Here is an 18,872-nt window from a genome sequence, read left to right as displayed (position 1 = left end):
GGGACATCTAATACCCGCTGCGACAGAGGACCCCTGCTCTCCCTGAGGAAGAAAGACCCCTCCCCAACTTGGCAGGGAGAGAGACTCCCTCCCCAGCCACACACACACACACACACACACACACACACACACACACACACGTGTGCGTGCGTGCGTGCGCGCGCCCCGGGGAGAGGAAGGAAGCCTCCCACCCACTCACCCCCCCAAACCGCGAGGGCACACGGGGGCAGTGCCCAGGGGCCTCCAGGAAGTAAACAAGTCTGGGACGTGTGACGCATGCGCTCTGGGGGCCCCCGCACCGGCCTCGCCGCCGATGGAAGGCAGACTCCGGGCAGCGGCTTCCAGATGTGAAATGCGAACAGGCTTCACTGGCTTCAGCTGAACAGGAAATGTTTCTCCAAAGCCAAAAGAATGTAATCTTTTCAGTACAACGTAAAATGCTTTTGTGAAAACGGCACCCGGTCGGAATGATAATTCGTGGCAGGCTGGGGAAAAAAAAGAAATCCCCAAAGGAGCCCCCCATTTAAGAATTCGCTTTAAGCATATGTTTGCTGTAGTCACCAGAACAATAACGTGGTTGGGGCGCCTGGGTGGCTCAAGTCGGTTAAGCATCCGACCTGGGCTCAGGTCACGATCTCAGGTTTGTGAGTTCGAGCCCGGCATCGGGCTCTGTGCTGACCGCTCAGAGCCTGGAGCCTCCTTTAGATTCTGCGTCTCCCTGTCTCTCTGATGCTCCCCTGCTCACGCTGTCTCTCTCTCTCAAAAATAAACATTAAAAAGAATAAATAACGTGGTACCGTTGGAAGCATACTTCTGGAGAAAACACTCAAATCATTCAGGATCTTTGTACTAAAGATCCCAGGGCTGCATGAAAGGTACCCACATTCCCCTGAGCCACTTCCTGTCACCCACTACTGATCAGCTACGGCCACTACCCGGCCAGCTAGTGCTGCTCAGTCTGGCAAAGGCTAATGCTCTAGAACCTTCTCAGCACTCTTTGGGCCTCCCAATACAAACAGCAATGCTGGGGCGCCTAGGTGGCTCGGTCGGTTGAGCTCAGGTCATGATTCAGCCATGATCAGGCCATGATCTCACGGTTCATGAGTTCCAGCGCCACATCAGGCTCACTGTCGTTGGCTCAGAGCCAGCTTCAGATCCTCCGTCCCCTTCTCTCTCTGCCCCTCCTTCATTTGTGCTCTCTCTCAAAATAAAAAAGCAAAGCCAATTAATGAAGACCTCGAAAGATGTCAGTGATCTGCACTTAACCATTTTATTCAGTATCACTTGCAAAATATTCTCTCCAAATACCACCTCACTGCGAAGATGAGGAAAGTTCTTTCATTTTAGCAAAGTGAGATTTTTCTCATATGGGACTATGATCATGAGAAACATGAATAAAGATATTTTAAATTTTACTAGCCCGCTCTTGAGAAGGTCAACCCCAGTGAAAGCCTCTATCTACCCACAGTAACTACATGGCATATGTCATCAGAAAAGCTGACTGCAATCACTTGATTTTTTTGTAGTAATACGGCTTGTCATTCTTAAATTACTGGTAAGGACTCTTGCTCATAATACATGAAAAAAAATTTAAGAATATGAAATTAGAAGGTAGTATTCCACTTTTATTTTTCAACAATGATTAAGACTTGACAGCCCCTCTGGAAAACAGTGTGGAGGTTCCTCAGAAAATTAACAATAGAACTCCCCTATGACCCAGCAATAGCACTGCTAGGAATTTACCCAAGGGATACAGGGGTGCTGATGCATAGGGGCACATGGACCCCAATGTTCATAGCAGCACTCTCAACAATAGCCAAAACATGGAAAGAGTCTAAGTGTCCATCAACAGACGAATGGATCAAGATGTGGTTTATCTATACGATGGAATACTACATGGCAATGAGAAACAATGAAATCTGGCCATGTGTAGCAACATGGATGGACCTTGAGGGTGCTATGCTGAGCGAAATAAGTCAGGCAGAGAAGGACAGATACCATATGTTTGCACGTATAGGAGGATTAGGAGGAACTTAACGGAGGATGGTGGGGGAGAAGAAGGGGAAAATAGTTGGGGAGGGGGAGGGAGGCAAACCATGAGAGACTCTTGAAAGCTGAGAACAAACTGAGGGCTGATGGGGGTGGGGAGGAGGGGATGGGGGGTGATGGGCACGGAGGAGGGCACTTGTGGGGAGATGAGCACTGGGTGTTATATGGAAACCAACTTGACAATAGACTATTAAAAAAAAAGACTTGATATTCCTTATATACAAGTTTTTAAATTTTTACTTTTCTTTATTTTTCACACAAGTGGTCTGCTTTTTCTACACAAATCAATTTTCTTCTAAAAGGAACTTGTAAGAGGGGTGCCTGGGTGGCTCAGTGGGTTAAGCGTCCGTCTTTGGTCAGTTCATGATCTTGTGGTTCATGAGTTCGAGCCCCGTGTCGGGCTCTGTGCTGACAGCTCAGAGCCTGGAGCCTGCTTCATATTCTGTGTCTCCCTCTCTCTCTGCCCCACCCCAACTCACACTCTGTCTCTCTCCCTCTCAAAGAAAATGAATAAACATTAAAACAAAAATTTTTAAAGGAACTTCTAAGAAAGAATCAATATTATAGAAGAAACCTGCCAAGGAGGATTAAGTGACTAATTCTGGACTTAGCAGGAAACATGGAGACTAGTTTGTAACCAGAGAGAGGAAGGCACCAGGAGAGACCAGAAAGCCTGAAGCAAGAGATCCGTGCAGCTCTGAACCCCAGTGTTCCATACACCCGAGGCAGCACCCAATGGGAGAAGATTCCCAAATGCCCCCTCCATTGCTCAGGATTCAGGACCAGGAACTTATTGGGCTCCCCGACTCCTCATGAGGCATGTGTTTCACCGCACGATGCACTCCCAGAGCTGTGTGTATTCGAGCTGTATGCTTTACAACTCAGCATTCGCCATGCAAACTTCATCTTGAGCCTCCCAAGCATTCGCCACGGGACACCTTAAAACTGAGAACTCCTCGTAACTTAAAGGATGAGTATGTTTAACGAAAAAATGAAAGAGGGCTGTTGCGTATACAGGTATCCCCTGCTTTTCCCAAGTTTGCACTATGCCACTTGGCTTTTATGAAAGAGCTGGATTTTGGGGTGCCTGGGTGGCTTGGTCGGTTGGGCGTCTGACTTTCACTTGGGTCATGATCTCGCGGTTCGTGGGTTCGAGCCCCGCGTCGGGCTCTGTGCTGACTGCCAGCTCAGGGCCTGGAGCCTGTTTCAGTCTGTGACTCCCTCTCTCTCTGACCCCCCCTGCTCACGCTGTCTCTCTCTCTCTCCTAGAGATAGATAAAACATTGGGAAAAAAAAAAAAGAAAGAGCTGGATTTCTTCACTGAAGCAATCCAAAGAGGACTTTTCCTTTTATGATAAAAGGTGAAAAGCGAAAATCGTGTTCGGCATCAGTTCTGCAGTGAGCCCTTACAGACACGGCGCACACCTTGAGCAGTGAGAGCAGCCCGGACAAGCTCCTTCCCGGAGAACCACACCCAGCATCTCAGCATCAAGCTGCCAGGACTTGGAACGGTGTCATCGAGCACCTGCGCTTTATCGTGATTTATTTTACGTGTCCCTCAGCAAGATGTGTCCTAAGGTATCAGAAAAGCCAACGCCAGGTTATTTTTGGGTCTATGCATGCGCGAACATTTTTCCATGTAAGTTTATGGTAATTGACTCTTCTCTTTATACCATTCCAGCCTATTTGCAGAGAGCGGGGGAAACCTGTGGTGAGAAATACCCACAGTCGTACCAAACGTTGCCTGGCATCTACTTGCTATCAAAAAATCCAGCCCTCACTATTACTCTCCACCTGCCATTCCAGCATTTTCCCAAGTGCATCCCTGAACACTTAGCTCCAGACGATATGCTGTGAACAGGGTTCCCAAGGCCGGCAGGTTTCATAAAGGGGGCCCACTGTCCTCAGAGCTCCCTGCTGGGAGTTCTGCAGCAAGTAGAATGTGGAAAAATCCTGAGGCAGTGGAATGTGCTTAATCCTGCATTTATTTCCCAAATTTATTTAACCAGGGACCCCTTTGTCCAAAACACTGACAGATGAGATGCACAACTTAGAGAAGAGTGGGAGCTTGGGGGAGGGAGGATATTTTAAGTTTTTTTTTAATTTTAGAGAGAAAGAGCATGCAAGCAGGGGAGAGGAGAGAGAGAGTGAGAGACACTCTCAAGCAGGCTCCACATTCCTCGCGAAGTCCAACTCAGGGCTCGATCCCACGGCCCTGGGATCCTGACATGAGCCGAAATCAAGAGTCCGACACTCAACTCAACCAACTGAGCCACCCGGGCGCCCGGGGGAGAGTGTTTTGAAGTGACATCAGGGTAGAAGGAAGCATCTTTCTCAGAGAGCAAATATGCAAATACCTGGAGCCCACAAGTCCACCAGGCAAGGGAGCCACAGTGTGACCAGAGCGATCGTCTACAGAAAGGAGTAGAAAACAGAAGGTGAAGCAAACACACACTCAGATATTTTTGTTGGTTTTGAAGAGCAGCTGATTGCCAAAATATTCTTAGCAAAGAATTGAGCGGGGGGAACACAGAAAGTTGGAAAGACAGACTGTGGAATATGTGAGAATTTTCCAAGCAGATGAGCAAAACTGTCAGGGAACGGAAGCATGCTGGGAAAGGTCTGCAGGTGGTGGCGGGAAGGTTTCGTTCCCCGGTAATTGACAGGGAGCCTGTCTCTCTGTTATCACATATTTAGTATTGGCCCACTTGCAACATGTCATTGCCTTGGCTGAGAATAAATCACTTGTCCCAAGTATAAGATGGTAAAATATGCCAATGACTTTGTGTGCCGCCCACACAAAGGTTTGCGTAATCTTGCTTTTAATACGGAGGTCTCGTAATCTGAGCGCCGGTGCATCTTAACTTGTAGGCAAATGACACAAAGACAAACCTCTTTTTCCCCTGAATCATGCAAAAGAATAGGAGGTGGGAATGAAACACGCTGTTCTTTTTTGCATCCAAAGGGGTGTCACCTCGGCGGACAAATGCGAAGCCCTGTTTGGGGCGGACGGGATGAAACAGCATCTCCAATACACAGCTCCTTATGAATGGTGACCTAGAATTTTCTGACCCTGACACTTGTAGGAAGCTGAGGCTGTCCTCACCCCTAAACTGAGCCACTGCATCCCACGTGTTCATCACCACGGTGCCATATTTGTCTATCCTTTACTGAGAAGGAAGAAGGCTCAGGAGAACACAGAAAGCTTGACTCTTTGCATCCTGAATGTAATTGACCAAGAACTTGTGAAAATACCGAGCCCCAGTGTCAGTAACACCACAACACACGATGGCCCTGAAGCTGATGGGAAAAGGCTGTGGGGAGCAATTGTCCAGAGTGGAACCAGAGCCCTAAACCACACAGTACACAGAGAAGAAGAAAAATAACTCCTCATCAATGTAATGCTTTTACCCATTATTCACAGAATAATGTTTCTCAGAATTTACCCCAAAATTGTGCCTATTAATGGACTTCACAAACTTTCATCCAGAAAATCATATCCCTACATATGTTCATCTATTACACGGCAAATAATAATAGCTCTGAAGCGGAGGAAAAGATCAGCTTCTATTTGGCCTGCCCAGTCCTGTGCAAGGCATCAGACATAGTTGAAAATAGACCAGTCCTCAGTTTCCACATCCCAGCTCTAGACTAAATTGTGCGCGCTGCATAGTACTTAGACTCATCACCCAGGTTACCACACACATGGAGAATGAATGGAAAATAAGAGGTTTAGGGGCACCTGGGTGGCTCAGTCGGTTAAGCGTCAGATTTCAGCTCAGGTCATGATCTCACAGTTCATGAGTTCAAGTCCCACGTTGGGCTCTGTGCTGACAGCTCAGAGTCTGGAACCGGCTTCACAATGCATGTCTCCCTCTCTCTCTGCCCCTGCTCATACTCTGTCTGCCTCTTTTTCTCTCTCTAAAATAAATAAACATTTTTAAAAAAGAATGGGTTTACCTTAATCCTAAAAAAATTATTTACTCCCCAATAACTGGAAATGTTTCAAGGGAGCTACCTTTCTATAAGGGCACTGGATCCTTTGTGTAAAACTAAAACGTAGATGAAGAGGTACATGCCAGATACGACAAGCTGCATCAAAGTCAGTACCCACTAAATAGCACCTAGCTGGCTCAGTGGGAAGTGCACACAATTCTTAATCTTGGGGTCCTGAGTGTGCCCTACCTTGGGCATAGATTTTACTTAAAAAAATAAATTAAATACATTTTTAAAAAAGCACTAGCTGGGAGAAAAAGGTTAGACTATTAATGAGAAGTTCTCACAGTAAGATGTACCCTTTGAGGTGCCTGAGTGACTCATTTGATTAAGCATCCGAACCCTGATTTCTGCTAAGGTCGTGATCTCAAGGTTTGGGAGACTGAGCCCTGAGTCAGGCTCTGTGCTGATAGCGTCGAACCTGCTTGAGATTCTCTCTCTCTCTCTCTCTCTCTCTCTCTCTCTCTGCCCCTTTCCTGCTCATTTGTGTATGCATTCTCTCTCTCTCAAAATAAATAAACATTTTTTTAAAAATAAGTAAAATGTACATCTTCCATTCACATAGTTTTTTTCCAGTTTTGCAAAAGGCTTTCACACAAGTACTTGCTTGTTTGAAACTTACATCAACCCTTTGAAGTCAATAAAGCACACAGAGCCTCACCCCACTTTTCAGATGTGGGAACGGAAGTTCAAAAACAGAAAGTCAGTAGTAGGGCCAGACTCAAACTCAGGTTTTAAGATTTCCAGCAAAGCCTTGACCAGCGCCCCTGCTTACTGATGTAGATCATGTCGAGAGCCATGTACTGTGTGCTGGCACCAAAGCACAGCTTGTACTCACCACAGCACTGCTTAAAATAATCCTTTTAAGACTGAATAATATTACATTATATAATATGTGTGTGTGCATGTGTGTGTGTGCGTGTGCGTGCGCAAAAATGCCATCTTGTTGATCCATTCACCTTTTGTTGGACACTTGGACCACTTTCATTTCTTGGCTATTGTAAATAACACTACAATGAACCTGGATTTAGAAATATTTCTTTCAGCTTCTGCTTTCCCTTCTTTTGAGTGTAAACTAGAATTACTAGATCATATGGTAATAATACACTTAATTTTTTTTATTTTTTAAATTTTCTTTAATGTTTTATTTATTTCTGAGAGAGACAGCATGAGTAGGGGAGGGTCAAAGAGAGGGAAACACATAATCTGAAGCAGGTTCCAGGCTCTGAGCTAGCTGTCAGCACAGAGCCCAACGCGGGGCTCGAACCCACAAACCGTGAGATCATGACTTGAGCCAAAGTCAGACACTTAACCGACTAAGCCACCCAGGTGCCCCATAATTTTTTTAACTTTTTAAAAAATAGTTTATTTATTTGGGGCTCAGTCGGTTAAGCGTCCGACTTCGGCTCAGGTCATAATCACAAGGTTCGTACGTTCGAGCCCCACGTTGGGCTCTGTGCTGACAGCTCAGAGCCTGGAGCCTCCTTTGGATTCTGTGTCTCCCCTGTCTCTCCCTGCTTGAGCTCTCTCTCTCTCTCTCTCAAAACTAAATAAACATTAAAAATTTTATTTAAATAAAATTTATTTATTTACTTTGAGAGACAGAGAGCAAGAGCGAGTGCACATGCACGTGTTGGGGATGGGTAGAGAGAGGGAGAGAAAATCCCAAGCAGGCTTCCCACTGTCAGCGCAGAGCCTGACACGGAGCTCAGTCTCACAAATCATGAGGTCGTGACCTGAGCTGAAGTCAAGAGTTGGACGCTTAACCAGCTGGGCCACCCAGGTGCCCCATCTATGTTTAATTTTTTTAAGGAACCACCGTACTGCTGTCCACAGTCGTTGCTTAATTTTATGTCCCCACCAACAGTGGACAAGGGTTCCAATTCCCCCACATTCTTGTCAACACTTGTGATTTTCTGGTTTGGGGAGGGGTTGATAACAGCCATTCTAAAGGGTATGCGGTGGTATCATTATGCTTTGAGCATCTTTTAATGTGCTTGCTGGCCATCTGTATATCTTCTTTGGAGAAAGGTCTATTCAAGTCTTTTGCCCAAACATAACCTGTATTTGGGGGGGGGGGCGCCTGGATGGCTTAGATGGCTTAGTCAGTTAAACCTCTGACCTCGGCTCAGGTCATGAATCTTGCCATTCACGAGTTCAAGCCCCATGTCAGGCTCTGTGCCGACAGCCTGGAGCCTGGAGCCTGGAGCCTGCTTCAGATTCTGTTTCTCCCTCTCTCTCTCTGCTCCTCCCCCTCTCACACTCTGTCTTTCGCCCTCGAGAATAAAATAAACATTAAAAATTTAAAAAAAACACATGTGTTGTACTTTGAAAACCTTGTAAGAAGTAAAAAGACATGCATTCACAAAGGGTTAAATGGCAAGGTAGGAGTGGCCTAAGCGGGCTGCTGCCTGCAGACGGTTCATTCACACCACCTGCATCACAGGACAGTGACGCCCACTGTCCAGCTGAGCCACACTCCAAAGACAGCAGTAGCTGGGAGATGGCTGAAGTCCAGAGGACAGACTGAGTGTGCACTGTCATTCTGGGAAGCTACTTTAAAGCTTGGAGGGGGAAAAAATAAAACTTCTTCCAGTTTTTTAAAAATAATAATACAGTAAAAAATAATCAATTTTTTAAAATATATATAAATAAATAAAATAATAATACAGTAATACCCTGAGGCCTCTATGATACCTGCTCCCAGGGTCCCTGCCCAAGGGTGATATTAACTTAGACCATGGTCTCCCTGTTACCCCCAGGGTCACAGGAAGTAGTCTAATCAGACCCAGGTCACATTCACTATCAACCCACAGCAAAGGTTTGCAAAGTATTCTACTATAAAACTGTGTTAAAATGTGTAACAGACATTGGGGCCATCACTTAGGGGTGCTGGGCAACACTGGCGAAAAACAGAGTCTCTGCACTTCTAGAACTTCCAGCTTGGTCAGGGAGACACAGAAACGTTAAATATCCCCATGGCATGGCGGGAGAAGGGAAGGGGAGACGGGAGACAAGATGACTAGTGAAGATCGATCTAAGAAAGTAATCTTTAAGCAGAGAACCAAAGAATAAAATGTCAGCCCCGTGCAGAGCAGGGGCAAGGGCCCCAAAGACTGAAGGAACAGTCCATGTAGGAGGGAGAAAGCAGCAGAAGGATTCCAAGGTCTAACGGTCAGCCAGTGTACCTGCAGCATGGCTGGCCAAGGGACAACGGACACGAGTCACAGGAAGCAGGCAGGCAGAGGCCAAAGGCTCAGGGCCCTGGCCTCGTTCCTGACTTCGGGAATCAAGGAAAATGCAAGTGGAGGTGGCTGAAAGGTGCCTAACAGGGCGGCAGAGCTGCAGTGTGTCTTCATTTCTTCTTCCGGAACTCACGGCATTCGGAACTAAACCAGAGGCAACATAGGTGGAGGCAGCCAAGGACAATGGCTTGAACCAAAGATGACGGAGGAGATAATGAGAAAGAGATGGTGGGCTTGAGTCATATGGGCAGCAGACCTGGTGGAACTGGCTGCTGGTTGGATCCGTAAGGTGAGGGGCCAAGCTGGCCTCTACTTCACCCCCTCCCCTCTATACAAGTCAATGAAATTCTACTGGGGGGAGCTGTCAGCTTGTGACAGATTTATAAGCTAGCACTGGAAGCAATCTATGTCTGCTAAGATCCTAGCTCTTTCCAAAGCGGGAAATTGATGAACTGCCAATGGAAAGAATGAGATGTACATTATTCTAAAACACTAAGTATTTTCCTTAAGGTATTATGAACAGGGCCCATCAGAAAAGACAGATGAAGCAACGCACAAAAAGATGCCATCCGGTCAGATCTCCCCAGTATGGAGCCACACGGGCTGTGGAGTCTGGGCATAAGGGAAGGGTACCAGCTTTGGGGTCCTTCAGACCTGATTTCAAAAATCTCTAAACATATGATGAAATAAATAGCCACAAAGAGTCAGCACAAATTAAATCAGACCTACAAGGGCTGTAGATATTGAAATCATCCAGTACCGAAGATGAGGATCTTATATATGCTTAAAGAAATGTAAATAGGAAATTTAAAGAACCAACTTTTTTTGTTTGGCTAATAAGATTCTAGGGGGAAAGTAAGTAGAACTTCTAGAAATGAATGTCTTAAAAATCTGATGAACTAGAAAATATATCTGAAGAAATTACCCAGAAGCAGCACGTAAAGGCAGAGGCAGAAAATATGATAGGCAGGTTAAGAAAGAGGGAAAGTAGAACGACGCGGTCCAGTACTAATCTTAACTGAAGTTCTAGAAGGAGAAAATAGGATGGGGAAGAGTCGAGGTTTAAAGAAATAACGATTGAAATGTCTCCAGAATTGACGAAAGATACTGATCCTCAGATATTAGAATCCCAACCAATCCCCAAAGTCGGAAAAAAGAAAAAGAAAAATCCCCACCTAAACACACTGTGATCAAACTGCAAAACAACAAACACAAAAAGATGGCCTACCACAGAAGCAGCCAGAAGACAAAGACAGCTCTTCGGGGAATACCAGGTAGACTGACAGCGGCCTTCTCCACGGCAACTATAGCAGCCAGAAGACAATGGAAGAACATTTTCCAAGGCCAGAAGGAAAAGAACTTTGATCCACCACCTAGCAAAAGTAACTTCCAAGACTGTGGGCAAATAAAGAACTGTTTAGAAAAACTAAACCTGAGGGAGTTTGTGTCCAGAAAATCCTCACTAAAGTTATTTCTAGAGGATATCTACCAGGAGAAAGGAAAAGAACCTCAAGGGTAAGTTAGTTAAGAAGGAATGCGAGCAAAGAAAATAATAAACATGCGGATAAGATTCAAGCCAGTGCCGACCAGACGAAACAAACACATCTAACTGGAGGAAATTAAAAATCAGAGCATCAGACATTGGAAATCAGGAAATTAAAAATTAGAACAAAGGTGCTGCGTAACAACAGCACATGAACTGGGAAGGGGGTCATTGAAACGGAAGCACTATATGGTCTTTACATGATTCTAAGAAAGTTTAAAAAGTGATGAGTTTCAGAATTTGAGTTAACATGCATTTTAAAATTTTTGGGGCGCCTGGGTGGCTTAGTCAGTTAAGCATCCGACTTTCGCTTAGGTCATGATCTCGCAGTTCGTGGGTTTGAGCCCCGCGTCGGGCTCTGTTCTGACTGCCAGCTCAGAGCCTGGAGCCTATTTCAGAGTCTGTGACTCCCTCTCTCTCTGACCCTCCCCTGCTCACGCGGTCTCTCTCTCTCTCCCCTAGAAATAAATAAAAAATATTAAAAAAATAAAATAAAATAAAATAAAATTTCTGAGGGAGGGGTGCCTGAGTAGCTCAGTCGGTTAAGCATCCCACTCTTGACTTTGGCTCAGGTCATGATCTCATGGTCCCTGAGCTTGAGCCCCACATCAGCCTCTGCACTGACAGCATGGAGCCTGCTTGAGATACAGCCTCCCTCTCTCTCTGTCCTTTCCCCCGCTTGTTCTCTCTCTCTCTCTCAAAATAAATAAAAATAAACTTTAAAAAATAAATAAGTAGAATTTCTATAGTCCTCCCCCAAGAATAGAAACATAGGTATCATATTTCAAAATAGAAGAGAGAAAAATAGAAGTAGGCCAAGGGTTAGGAGGAGGGCATCTCAATATAAAAAAAAAAAAATTAAAACAAGATGATTTGTTGATACTCATATTTAATTGTTATGGTTAAAAACCAGTATTCATCAGAGCACCTGGGTAGCTCAGTCAGTTAAGCATCCAACTTTGGCTCAGGTCATGATCTTGGGTCATGATCTCAGTTCACGGGTTCAAGCCCCGCGTCAGGCTCTGTGCTGACAGCTCGGACCCCGGAACCTGCTTCGGATTCTGTGTCTCCGTCTCTCTCTGCCCCTCCCCACTCATCCTCTTTCTCTCTTTCAAAAATAAATAAACATTGAAAATTTTCAAAAATAAAACAATATTCATCAGCAAATAACTAGATTATGTTTTAGCAGAAGGACAGATTTTGTTTCATTAGTGTCTTTACCCATATATTTCTTAATATTTTCATAATATTTTTATTCAGTGGTCATGTAGTATGGAAAAAAAACACAAAGCAATACCTTTCTTTCTGCATGGCTTTTTTTCCCCCCAAGATGTTCTAAGAGCCCAAAGGTAAGCAATACGTATACATTACAGAAATCCCTTGTTGGCAGGAATAAAGATCAAAACTAACAACCAACTATAATTCGCTCTAAGCATTATACCCCTCTACCCACATACACACACTCAGCAAAAATAGTCCACAAAGTAGCAGAAGAGAATTGGGCAGGGGACAGTTTTGCCAGAGGAAGATCTACACAATGGGGAAGTCTCCACAACATCTTCCCAAGGTCTTAACCACTGAATGAAATATTCAGGGACTCTGGTTAGGGTTTATTTCAGCAAAATGCAATGAAGAGATGAACATAGCTTTCTCCCTCTCCTAATGCAATTCAAGAGTAGTGGTTAGAAACTCATTTTCCAAGAAAAGCACATTTGTCTTAACTTCTGCAAGTCCGGGAAAAGGAGCGGTCTAGAAGAGTTTGGTTGGGCCTTGGGAGCCCCCAGCACATACATGGATGGGAGCTCCCTTGAGACCCTCCCTTGAGGCCCCCAGACCTCTATCTTGTCTGGGTCCCAATGGTCCTGGGCTGCCCTCCTTTGGAGGAGCAAAGAAGCACACTGAAAGCTTTCTACGCCTAGACAGACAACAGGTATTGGTTTAAGTGGGAAATGAGGCCACTGCCTGGGCATCGGGAAGGCAAAGAGTTCGAGGAGAGAGGACTCCCCGGGGGGGTTCAGAGTGGGGTGGGGATGACCACAGACAGTGGCCTTTGGATTCGTACACCCTGTGTGTCCCACCCCCCACCGCAGCTTGCTGATCAAGGGCCTTGGGAAAGAAAACCCACAAGAGAGGAAGGACGCACTCAAAAGCATGGAATGTCTCAAGCACAGCTGTTACATCCTAATGAGCGTTATTCAAAGGCCCCGACCTTCAGTTGCTACTGACAGTCAGTCTCAATGCCAAGGCCCCCACAACCTAGCAACCCTGACTTTGAACGTCACATGACGCCAGGGGCATCGGACCCCAAAATGTGCTTGAATTTTGCCCTGCATTTTCTTTCCACACCACTCAGACACAGCACAAAACAGAGCCATTTTCTCCAATCCTCTGTCTGGAATTTCCCAAGGCTAAGCTACAAATAAGAATGTCATCAGAGAAGCCAGGAGCGAACTGCTGTCAGGAACCGAGCTAAGGCCAGTCAGCCGGTCAGCAGACTAGGGTTTCAAAGGTCAGAAAGACAACACCTCCATGCCCACCCAGCCAGAGTCCTGGCCACTCAGTCATTCACTCCACTTGCCAAGACACGGCAGAAGGAGGTCAGAACACGAGTCGTTTCTGGCCCGGCTTCATGCACTGGAGATGCCCATTTAACACAGATATTACACAGCTCTTATTCAGAAATGGAGTAAGGACCGTCTATAGCACAGATAACATTATACAGCAAGGAATCACGGCCAACGGTGGGGACTGGGGGCGGGGGTGTAACACGAAAGGTCCAAGCCATTAGGAGGACCTGCTCAGGACCCACGCCTCCCAGGACCAGCAGGGCCTGGGAAGGATATTCCAAGGAATGGACTGACCAGAGCCCTGTCCAGGGACACCCGGCACCAGCAAGGGTAGATCAGCCTGGATCATTCCATATCCTGATACGCCCAATATGTGGTAATCCTACAACCACACAACCAACGAAAGCTTTCACCAGCTCCTAAAATGAAATGATGTCACCATTCAAAGCTCATGCAGCTCCTGCTATGTGCCAGGTAAGAGCCGGCACTGAAGAAGAAAGATTCATCGAGGTCCTGCCCTCAGAGAGATCGCAGTCTGGCTGGGTAGGAAGTAACAGACAAACTTCAGTCAAGTGGGTTTTTGGAGACCGTCTCATCTCTTCTCTTCCTTCCCGATGAAGGGATGGAGACTTGCCAAGGGCCACGCAAGTATTTAGCGACAGTGACATGAGACCCAGTGGCCAGCCCAGACCCCCACCCACTGTCCCCCAAAGAGACCCTGCTGCCAGAGACTCAAGTCATGTGCCCAGGCTTGCCATGTCCACATGCCTCTATGAGGACCCTTCTGAACCTTGAACTAGTGAAGACCCAAAGTGGCTGATAAATATTTGATTTTTTTTTTCTTTGGTTTAAGTTTTATGTTCACGTGCAGTCGTCCCTAAGGAAGGAGGCCGTTTAGGAACTGCTTCAAGAATTATTTCCTTCCTGGGGCGCCTGGGTGGCTTAGTCGGTTAAGCGTCCGACTTTCGCTTGGGTCATGATCTCGCGGTTCGTGGGTTTGAGCCTCGCGTCGGGCTCTGTGCTGACTGCCAGCTCAGAGCCTGGAGCCTGTTTCAGTCTGTGACTCCCTCTCTCTCTGACCCTCCCCTGCTCGAGCTGTCTCTCTCTCTCTCCTAGAAATAAATAAAAACATTTAAAAAATTAAAAAAAAAAAGAATTATTTCCTTCCTGAGCCTAACACTCTTTTTGGGAGGGGCTCCACATCAAACACCGCCACCCCCATGTGAGTCCCAACCTGCCACTTACTAGCAGGTGACATTAGGCAAGTTACTTCTCCCTTGCCCCAACCTCCTTCTGGGCAGACCCGGGTCCTACATGCCTGAGTCTCTCTCGGCCCCAGGCCCTGCCCCGGGCTTCTTTTCTTTCTGGTCTCTCCTCCTTTGGGTCTATGTCTCATAACCTCAGAACTGCCCCCTCTCTGAGCCTTCAGGCTGTGCCCTCAGTTCCTCTCCTCCTCCCATTTCCCAAGGAGACACCCTCACCAGACCTCCAGGGGTCCCCAACAGAGCTCAGAGCAGGTACTGCCCTTTCTGGATTCCTCCCACACTCCGGAGTTAGTGTTTCTGACTAACTCTTCAGTATCACCAATGGGTGGCATGTTCTGGAACATTCTGAAATCTCGGTGTCCAGATTACTTCATGTTTTCCCCGTGTTTCTGAAAGTTAGTTCCTTTACTGGCAGCATCACTGTCCTGGTTCCCCCAACCCAAGCTTCGCAGTCAACCTGTCCTTTGGAGTCTTCCTTGCGTGCTTCTAGCTTTCCTGTCTACAAGGCTCTGCTTTATGACCAATGCAAATTGTCCAACACCTAACTTTTCTTACCTGGAACACTAAACTGACTTTTTTTAAATAGTTTTGTTTGTTTGTTTGTTTGTTTTTTTGAGACAGAGAGAGAGAGAGACCAGGGGAGGGGAAGAGAGTGAGGGAGACAGAATCCCAAGCAGGCTCCACACTGTCAGTGCAGAGCCCAACGCAGGGCTCAAACCCAGGAACTGTGAGATCATGACCTGAGCTGAAACCGAGCGTCAGATGCTTAACCGACTGAGCCACCCAGGTGCCCTGAAACTGCCTTTCTAAATGGAGATCATAAGAAAGGCCATTCTCACAAACCCTTCAATCTGGGGTATAAACAGAAGGGATGAAAGGCAAAACAAATGGCCTTCTCAGAGGGGACCCTAAATTTTACGATGGGCCCAGCAGTCAGCAGTGATGAACGTGGGTCACATGAAACCCTTACGAGGTAGGACAAGTCCTTATTTTATAGATGAGGGAAATTCAAGGTGAAGGATGAGAGGAGTACAGAACTGGACCGTGTCTGACTTTCCTTTTCTTTTCCACGATGCTCTAAGCTAAAATGACAGCAGCGGATGGTCGGCTAGTACCTAAGAACTTTTTCAGCTTCAGAGAAATTAAAAACATATACAAACCCTCAGAGAGAGAGAGAGACTGTGTGTGTGTGAGTGTGTGTATATGACTGTGTGGATGTGGCCCCGGGGCATGTCTTGAATTACTCTGGGGTAGCTGCAGAACCCCACTGTATCGTACCCCCAACCAGACACCCCTATACTGAGGAGGCTCATCTCCCATGGGAATGTCGCATACCCTTCGCCTACATTTTAGGGCTAGACAAGCAGGGACCAGGACACAGCCCTATCTGAAAGCATAATTCTTAGTTTAATGCTTCCTTGCTAAAGGAAAAAGAGTTCCTCCATCGACATGATTTGTTCAAGCCCTTTTTGGAAATGGGCTATCAAAGCTTGGGCAATGGTTCAGCTATGTAAGACTCCAATCCATTAGGCTCTAGCGCATGTGGAAATGATTAATGTGTAACTGCCGTGTGTCCTTTGGTCCATCAGCAACCACGAAAGCCACAGCAAACGCTGAAAGAAATACAGGAAAATCCTCAAAGTGTTCAGGCCAACTACACTTTTCCAGAAGATGAAATTACCCTTACTTTTCCCATTAAACGTAGAAAGGCTGGGCAGAATAGCACAGTGCTAAGGCAGTGGTTAGGAGGACCTCTCTGATTCATGGTACACTCAGCGGAGGAGGGGAAGGGAAGAAGGGATTGAGCAACTCTGTGCCCATTCACTAAGTGCTGAAAATATAGAAGGTATTCCTGTACACTAAATCCTCAAGGAGCAAAATCTTCTCCATCGTGCAGATGCGGAAGAGATCAGAGGAGCAAGTCACTTGTGTTTCTTGACCCAGTTCTCAAACAAACTGGCCCAGCGCTCACTATCCACAACCATGGCGAGCAACGTTCCAGAAAGGACCACAGGGAGGAAAAAAATAAAAAACGAAACAGTATCACCCCCCACCCCCACCTCTAAAAACAGCGACGAAAGGATTCCTCAATCTCTAGACCAATGAAAACTTTCACCGGGAATGGAAAACTCATACAATTGGCCAGTGGCCACTTTCTCTCCTTAACTCGTTCTACAAATTGGGGAAAACAACTCAAAGTCACAGCTTTTAAAATGGAGATCGTAAAAAAAAAAAAAAAAGAGTCATTCGCCGCTGCTGATTTCCAATAAAAGGCAGAGGAGCCTCTATAAGATTGATGTTTTTTTTCCTTACAGAAATGTGTGGCGGGAGAAAGCGGCCGGCCCGGGATTTGACTGCACGTGGGGGCAGGGCTGGCCACCTGTGGCCGCGCGCCTCGTAGCGGGACTGGGCGGAGGGGACGAGAGGTACCTGGCCTCGGGTCCCCGCTGGAGGAAGAGCATGCAGGACGGGGAGAGGCATTTTCTCAGCATCCAACTCCCCTACGCCAGCTCCCACCCAAGCACACATTGCGGGAGACGGAAACCCCTTTGGGGTTTTGTCCCACGTGCTTTCAGAGTCAGAAGTGGCACCGCTGGCCTAATTCTCCCGAGAGGGGGCGGGACAGGGCCCCTCCTGGGCAGAGCAGGAGGAGACAAACTCAGTGGGGGTGGGGGGGGCTCAAATCCTGACTCCCCAACAGGCCTGCAGGGCTGGGGGCCGCACGTCCGCCGCGCAAGGTGCCCGGGAATAAAACAGACCGTCCCCGAGGCCGGGAAGGGGGCGGCGGGGAGCAGAGGTGACCGCTGTAACCGGAGCTGCTATACTGATTTCTCTCCTGCCGTGCGGTTCCCATTTCACAGACAGGGCCACCAAGGCTGGGAAGGCAGTGAGCTCGCCAAGCCAGGGTCAGCGGTGCGGACGTCCGGTGGCCCCGGAGACGCGCGGGGGAGCCGTGACCGTGACCCCTCCAGAGCTACCCTCCCGGGGGGTGAGGGCCTCGGCCCCGTCGGCCCCGCACCCGACGTCCCGGGCCGCCCGCCCAGCTAGTTCCCTGGAGGCGACAGGTGCGCGGCTAGTGGCGCCTTGGCGCCGACTCCGGGGAAACTTTCCTGGCCGCTGCGCGCTGTTTATGGTCTTGTTTTGCAGCGCTGGGGCCCCGGGCTCTCGGGCCAGCCCAGCCATTGAAACCCGACACGCGGGGAGGGGCCACCGCGCCGGCCAGCCCGGGAGGCGACCCGGCTCCGGATCCCGACGGCCGCGGCCCCGCTTACCTGCGGCTCCGCGAGCTGCCTCCGCCTCCATGCTGGGCTCCCCCGGCGCGGCGTTCGGCCCCCCCCCCCTCCCCTCCTCTCGCCGCTTGAGGCTGCTCCCGCCCCTCCCCCGCCCCCACTCCGAGGCTAACCCGCCCCTCCCCCAGGACTGCCCGGGATCGCGGCTCCCTCCCCAGAGCTGGGCCTGGGGGCCTCCCGCTGCGCAGTCCAGCGGAGCCCCCCCCAACAACTCCCCAGTTTGCAAAGCCAGTCCGACACCCCCGAGGAGTTTATTATTTCCCTTCATTTTTTGGAAGAGAAAACTATTTGCATCCCATCCCAAGGCCAGTGTCTCTGGTTCCAAACCCAGTAGCCCCTCTCTGAGCCCCTTCTCACTTCCTTGTTCTAATTCCATTTCTGAGGACCAGAATCATTTGCATTATTCCTTTTCGAAAATTTACAGTTTAAAACTAACCCAAAGACCATGAATGTCACACATAAGGAAGGGCATCTCCTAACCTTTTCTGCCCATTTCGGATTTCTTCTGATGCCTGCAATGTGCCCATTTTTGCTGATAACCAATACTTTCATTTATTAAATTGTTCAGGTTTGTACTCAACTTGAAATAGCGTAATTCCCTGACAGCCAAGTATTTCTCCAGTAGTTCTTCTTGGCCTGTTTCAAGGTGTTTTGTTTTTTTTGTTTTGTTTTACAGGGGAGGTGTGGAGCAGGGGGTGGTTTTAAAATGCCAAGGGCCTTGGACCCTATAGTCTGTGGTCAGTCAGCGCCTGCTCTCTTGGGTCGGCAGTTCTGAAATTGGCCCCTGTGGCTGGCTGACTGCCCAAGCTGCATCCTCAGTCCTTCTGCGCCTGTGCCGCAACACGGGAGGGTCTAGAACTCATCTGCGGGCCTGTCCCTCCGCCCTCAGCAACCAGCTGCTCAGGGGAGCCTCCCAA

General features: G+C 47.8%; 1 protein-coding gene across 1 annotated transcript in view; it reads right to left on the bottom strand.

The window, feature by feature from the left end:
• Window positions 1-17,974, bottom strand: part of LOC120233700 (protein FAM169B-like) — a 91,680-nt gene extending 73,706 nt beyond the window's left edge. The window contains exon 1 of the mRNA XM_039235079.1: window positions 17,938-17,974. Coding sequence (XP_039091010.1) covers window positions 17,938-17,968 — 31 coding nt within the window. The 5' untranslated portion in view covers window positions 17,969-17,974. The remainder of the gene's footprint in view (window positions 1-17,937) is intronic.
• Between the last annotated feature and the right edge of the window lie 898 nt (window positions 17,975-18,872).

Source organism: Hyaena hyaena, unplaced genomic scaffold (genome assembly GCF_003009895.1).
Source record: "Hyaena hyaena isolate Hyena2069 unplaced genomic scaffold, ASM300989v1 scaffold_95, whole genome shotgun sequence".
In the NCBI taxonomy this organism is placed as follows: Eukaryota; Metazoa; Chordata; class Mammalia; order Carnivora; family Hyaenidae; genus Hyaena; species Hyaena hyaena.
The sequence above is the reverse complement of the archived record's forward strand: the minus strand, read 5'-3'. Positions and strand labels throughout refer to the sequence as shown.